Source organism: Hibiscus syriacus, unplaced genomic scaffold, assembly GCF_006381635.1.
Source record: "Hibiscus syriacus cultivar Baekdansim isolate YM2019G1 unplaced genomic scaffold, ASM638163v2 tig00001818_pilon, whole genome shotgun sequence".
NCBI classification, from domain to species: domain Eukaryota; kingdom Viridiplantae; phylum Streptophyta; class Magnoliopsida; order Malvales; family Malvaceae; genus Hibiscus; species Hibiscus syriacus.
In genome coordinates, this window is record NW_024061892.1 from 1,430,507 (window position 1) to 1,436,453 (window position 5,947).

The 5,947-nt window shown below is 34.6% G+C and overlaps 1 protein-coding gene across 1 annotated transcript; it reads right to left on the reverse strand.

The window, feature by feature from the left end:
• Window positions 1-600: 600 nt before the first annotated feature.
• LOC120135023 (ubiquitin-conjugating enzyme E2 7-like) lies at window positions 601-2,941 on the reverse strand. Its single transcript, XM_039151395.1, has 6 exons — window positions 2,823-2,941; window positions 2,611-2,713; window positions 1,720-1,817; window positions 1,544-1,644; window positions 1,232-1,309; window positions 601-711 (listed from the first exon to the last, which is right to left on the reverse strand). Exons 1-6 carry the CDS (start codon window positions 2,863-2,865, stop codon window positions 634-636), a joined length of 501 nt encoding a protein of 166 aa, XP_039007326.1. The 5' UTR covers window positions 2,866-2,941; the 3' UTR covers window positions 601-633.
• Window positions 2,942-5,947: the final 3,006 nt, after the last annotated feature.

Sequence of the window (5,947 nt, forward strand, 5' to 3'; positions counted from 1 at the left end):
GTATTAGTTGATCGAATGACCAAAAATGTTTACATTATTTCACTGTGTACGAGTTTCAACCCCAAAATTTACCTTATGAAAGATAAACACCTCTAAACCCATCAAGAGGATACGTATGCATTATTAATTAATTAAGAAAACTCGAAACATATACTATTTTGCTATCACCCAGATTATTAAAAAAATTATATACTAATAAAAAAATTCATATTTTCTATAACAAGAATAAATTTTGTAATTTTTTTGAAAAGCTTAACCCCCACTGCGTACCAGTTGATCTTGGAAAGGAGATGGTATAAACTAGTGTAAGGATCAATAAAACCGTCTAATAAAAGATAAATCCATCAAAAGAAGCGTTACAATCACAAACGCGTTGATCAACAAGAACGCTTGCCAATAGACACTAACCAAAACAAAAACGCTTTCGAATGCAGCATAAACATGAGTTATTACAAATTACTAATTACGGGCACAATAAAATAAAATAGGAAAAACGTGGGGAGAAGTTGAGGCATTCCCTGGGTTCACAAGGGCTCTGCACTGTAATCAACCACATCTGATCTCCCTTCAAGATAACGCATTCCATTGGTTCATAAGTTGTAGACAAGAAACGGCAGTAACAGCCATCGCCAATCACAACATTTCTTGTGATCGCCGGACGCAGCGGCCAACCTTTCTCTTGAATTCATCTTTCCTATCTCTCCATTCCTTCTGCCAGTATCAACGACAAGTATTGATTAAAAAAACACAGGAAAACATGATGGTGCATGAATTCAATTCCTTGGTTTTACAATCTCAACAGTCTACCAATGTCAAACAACTTCAGATTCATTAGTATTCACATGATTCTATGATAGAGCGATATGCTGACCACCATAGTGGTTTGATGATATCCCAGAGTAACAAAATGGCATGGATTTAACTAGGTAAAGAATACTATGTTAATTCACTAAAAATCCAAGTGCCATTTTAATCAATGATAAACCGAGCTTGATAAAAATAAGCATTTTAAAGGGAGTTTCATAACACTAGAGTCCATAGTAGAAGGCTGGACGCCATGTTATGGCATCAAATATTCGGAAGTAACATCACATGCAACCACAGAAATTAATAAATCATACTGAAGGGAGAAATGCAACTAGGAAGCCGAATAAGAATCAACGAAACCAAAAAGCCTAACTAAAACAAAAAAAAGGGAATAATTTAATCAAGAATTTCAACAATCACTTACAGCAGCTTCAACATTTGCAGGAGATTCGTCGTTAGGGCTGGAAAGCATTGATATTATACTCAATACAATACTTTCAACCTGCCATGTTGTAATGATATACATTTATTAAAGCACTATCATAGTGTCAAGATAAAAGGAGAGAAAGGACAACAGTAAGGAACAGGTTGTCCATATATTAAAGTAATTGATGTTTGAGCAATTTGAAATCTATAGCACTATGAATGTTATTGGCACTTGAACAGGAAAAAATATAATAAATAAGTAAAACAATAAAAAGACAATTCAAGCATAATAGAAACTTCACAAACATACTGTATGGACCGGTGTCCAGCGCTCACTTGCAAGTTCATAGCCATTTGGATCATCACCAGGAGGATGAAGAATAGAAATGCAAACACGCCCATCAGGATAAACTGCAAAAACATTAACGATCGTATTAATTCTTGCATTAGACAAAGGCACAAGATTATGAACAGACAAAGGTATACCATTAGGATGCCAAATCTCTGTTGCAAATTTCACTGTTGGAGGACTGTTTGGATAATTAGGCGGAAAGCTCATGATGGCATTAAAAAATCCTCCTTCACTGAAATTAGAATATTTATGTTCAAGAACATTAATGAACAAAAATCATAAAGTCACATGGTATGCCATAAGGAACTCAATTCCATATCAAGATTACTTGAAGACAAAGTATTAAAAAGAAAATAAGCAGTGGGAAGGTAAGATACATTAGAGAGGAAAGTTAAGACACATTGGAATGGAACTTATTCTAGCAGTAGACACATATCATTCTTGAGAAGCGTTTGCAATTAAACAATTTCCAAAAGCACAAGGACGAAAACTTTTGCCAGTCATAACCAACAACCTCCAAAGAGAAGCTAAGAACCTACCATTTATTATTCTCCCTTGAACCAAATCCACAAGAATCAGGTCTTAATGATTCATATATAGAGGCTTTCAGCATCCCTTACCCATAGTCATTCCATATAAAAAGTGAAAATGAACAATTTGTTTGTATCTATTTCCGTGTGCAACCAATTCAAAAATCTAACTGAATGGGGATTGGCAACACAATCACTAGGTAGACTCAAAACCATATATTCCAAACCTTACAGCCACCTAGAGCTCAAGAAAGAGATTCAATTTAGAACCCATAATTCCATTCGGATTCAATAGAGGACCCTTAAATCAACTATGGCATCAATTAAAATCCAGCCAAGCCAATCTAATTTCAAGACCCTAATCCCTATCAAGAATTAATCTCCTTATCCAATGTTACACACAAAATCCAAATCAAAGAATCCATAAGAAACAACTAATTTCAACAAAATAAAAAGAAACTTTACCAGCAAAAAAGAAAAGAAAAAAAAACTTACTAAAGAGTATCAGGCGGTCCAATAATTGTAACACTCCATTCAAAGATATTGTTCTCATCAACCAATCCGGCAGAGAACCCATCAACCGGATTCTTACAAAGATCTAGCCAAAACACATAAATTAGAACCCGTTTCAAAATCCACCCAAATCCTCAAAAAGCAAATAGTATTAAGAATCATTAAATTTAAAATCGATCAAAGAAAAGGAGTACCTTTGAGCTGTTTTTGAAGGAGGAGGCTGGCTTGAGATGCCATATAAACAATAGAGGGTTCTAGAGAGCTGAGAAAGCCCTGCGATTTGAAGAAGAAAATTTGGAGGAAATTAAAAGCCGACACTTCGTTGCTATTTATAGATGTGTCAAAAATCGATTTTGTTTGTGCTGCTCCTTTTGTGTCAAAAATAAATATTTAGAAAATAAAATCTAATTTTACTTTTGTTGAAAACTTTAGGGTAAATTAAATGTTTAGTATATAAACTATTAATTTTAGTCTGTTTTAATATCTAAACTTTATTCTTTTTCAAAATTATATCTAAAATTTAATTTTTGTTTCAATTTAGTACATGTTCAAAATTTAACGTAAGTTTTGAAAAAAAATTAAAAGTTTAAGTATTAAAACAGACCAAAATTGGTAGTTTAGGTATTAAACGAGTTAAGTTGGTTCTTCCCAATTTGCTTTCATCCTGGGTGGGCAAATTATGGATTGCTCCTTTATCGCAAAAGAGGGGATTGATTGTTGGTGGAGAAAATGCCTTGAAGGAGTTGCGTTTAAGGTTGACTTTAAAAGAGAGTATAATTCAATTTATTGGAGTTTACTATTGAAAATAGTGGATTGCATGGGATTTGGTCGGAAGTGGGGATCGTGGATGACTATGTGCTTTTCTACGGCTTCCATCTCGATGTTGGTGAATGGTTCTCCTTTTGATGAATTTTGGATTGTGAGGGGTCTACGTTAGGGTTGCTCTCTTTCTCCACTTTTATCTAATTTGGTTGGTGAACTATTGAGCTTGATGTTGTCAAAGACTGTGAGGTTAGGCTTGTTTAAAGGTTTTCAGATTGGGAGTCCGTGAGATTCTTTCGAGCTCTCTCATTTTCAATTCGCTGATGATCTGTTATTTTTTTTGCAATGCTTCAGTTGGGGAGTTGAAGAATGTGAGGAGGGTGCTTATGATCTTTGAGTTGATGTTGGGGCTGCAGATTAATCTTTCGAAGAGCAGATTATTTGGTATTAATGTGAATGACGAGGTCATTAGTGAGTAGGCTACAACTATAGGGTGCTCTGTGGGTTTGTTCCCAATGGATTATTTGGGTTTACCTCTTGGGGTGAAGAAAAATTCAGTTTCCCTATGGAATCCAGTTATTCAAAAGTTTTATAAAAAAATGACGGGGTGGAAGTCAACCTCACTATCCATCGTTGGAAGAATTGTGTTGATAAAGTCGGTTCTTTGCTCTTTACCAATTTACTTCATGTTGATTTTTAGATTTCTGAGGTGTATTATGAAGATACTTAATTCAATCATGGAAAGGTTTCTTTGGAGGGAGTCGGGAATGAAAAACAGAATTCATTGGGTAAATTGGGAGACTGCTTGCAAGCCTAAGGCTTTGGGAGGGCTCGAGGTTCCAAATCTCGATCTTATGAATAGAGCTTTATTGGGTAAATGGACTTGGAAGTTTTCTAATGAGAAGAATTCCTGGTGGAAAAGGATAATTTGTTGTAAAAATAATATTGTCCCGAAGTCTATGGGGGTGGAGAGTTCGACCTCTTATAAAGCTTATTGGATTTGGAATGGGGTTGTGAAGAATTGTTGCTCAAAGGATGAGTTTGGAGTATGTTTGCGGAGCGATTTTTAACTTAAGGCGGGCAAGGGGGACTCAATCAAGTTCTGCCATGATGCTTGGTTGGACGGAGTTCCATTGAAGATTTGGTTCCCTCGTTTTTTCACATTATCAAAGAATAAGGAGGGGAAGATTGCTGATTTCTGGACATCTAACTTGTCAGGATGCTTTTGGGATATCTCCATAAGAAAAAACTTAGCTGATTGAGAGATGTTTCAATAGAATGAGCTTATGGCTTTGTTGTATAACTTCAGTCCTACGCCTTTGATTGATGATAGTCTAGTATGGATAGAAGAATGAGATGAGTTCTTTTCAGTGAAATCTTGCCTTAAATTTTTTCTTAGTAGAGTTTTTGATTGTTTTTCGTGGGAAAAAAACGTATGGGCTGGTGCGGCTCCTCCTCGAGTTGAATCTTTTATTTGGCAAGTGGTACACAAGAAGATTGTTGTTAAAGTAGAGTTAATAAAATGTGGGGTGCAAGGTATAGAAGATCCATTGTGTCCATTATGTGGGTTGGTTCAAGAAACGATTTCCTACATTTTCTTCTCTTGCAATATGTCTTGGGGGGTTTGGGCTAGCTTTTTGCGTCGTTGGGAGGTTTCCTTTGCAATTACGGAGTGTCCTATAGCTTTTTTTTCCTGTTTGGACGGATCTTGTACCCAAATTAAGTGTTTGAGGTTTATCCTAAGAGTCGTTTTGTGGTCGATTTGGAAAATGAGAAATGATATTATTTTTAATAATGAGAAATTGGATTATGTTCTATTATCTTTTCTATCGAGGTACAAAGTGGCAGCTTGGTTTTCTTCAAAATTTCCAAATCTGACAATCTCCTTTGATAGCCTTGTAATATCCCAAATTTTGAAATGGTGATTAGAATGTAAATTTTTAAAGATTAGAGACTAAAGTGTAAAGTTGTAAAAGTTTAAGGACTAAAAATATAAAATTTCAAAAGTTAAATTTTTGGAATTTTGAATTAGTAGTTTAGCTCAATACAATTAGTTTAGAGAGTTTCAGAATTTGATCTGGAGTTTGCATACAAGTTTATTAAAGGATAAAGATCAGTATATTATTCGAATAACCGGATTGAATCAGAAGGTTACAAAAATTTGAAGGAAGGTAGACTTGGGCTGGAAAATTAGATGGATATTTTTAATTAGTGGAGTTTAAGTTGGATTGGTGTAATTTGGTGAGAATTGCACTATAAATTGAAATAGTGCAATTTAATGACTAAAATGAAATATGGGAAAATTGGAGGGTCAAAAAAGAAAAATTGAGAGATGATAATTTTACAGCTTTTTAATATTATTAAAATAGAGATGAAGGAATGGCATGGGTGTAATTTTGGGAATTTATTAAGGGTAATTTTGGTATTTGGCCCAAAAGGAATAAAAAATTATTTAATTAGTTTTAAATGTTAATAATTGGAGACTTTTTTTTAGAATTCTCGTGAAACTCTCTTATTTTCTCCAACAACTGGACGAAACTCCATAGCCAAGGTAAGC

Coding starts and splice junctions, on each gene's coding strand:
- LOC120135023 (XM_039151395.1), bottom strand. CDS start 2,865: ATGGCATCTCAAGCCAGCCTCCTCCTTCAAAAACAGCTCAAAG. Junction 2,714..2,822: donor CCTTCAAAAACAGCTCAAAG/GTACTCCTTTTC, acceptor TGTTTTGGCTAG/ATCTTTGTAAGAATCCGGTT. Junction 712..1,231: donor CTGCAAATGTTGAAGCTGCT/GTAAGTGATTGT, acceptor TGATACTGGCAG/AAGGAATGGAGAGATAGGAA.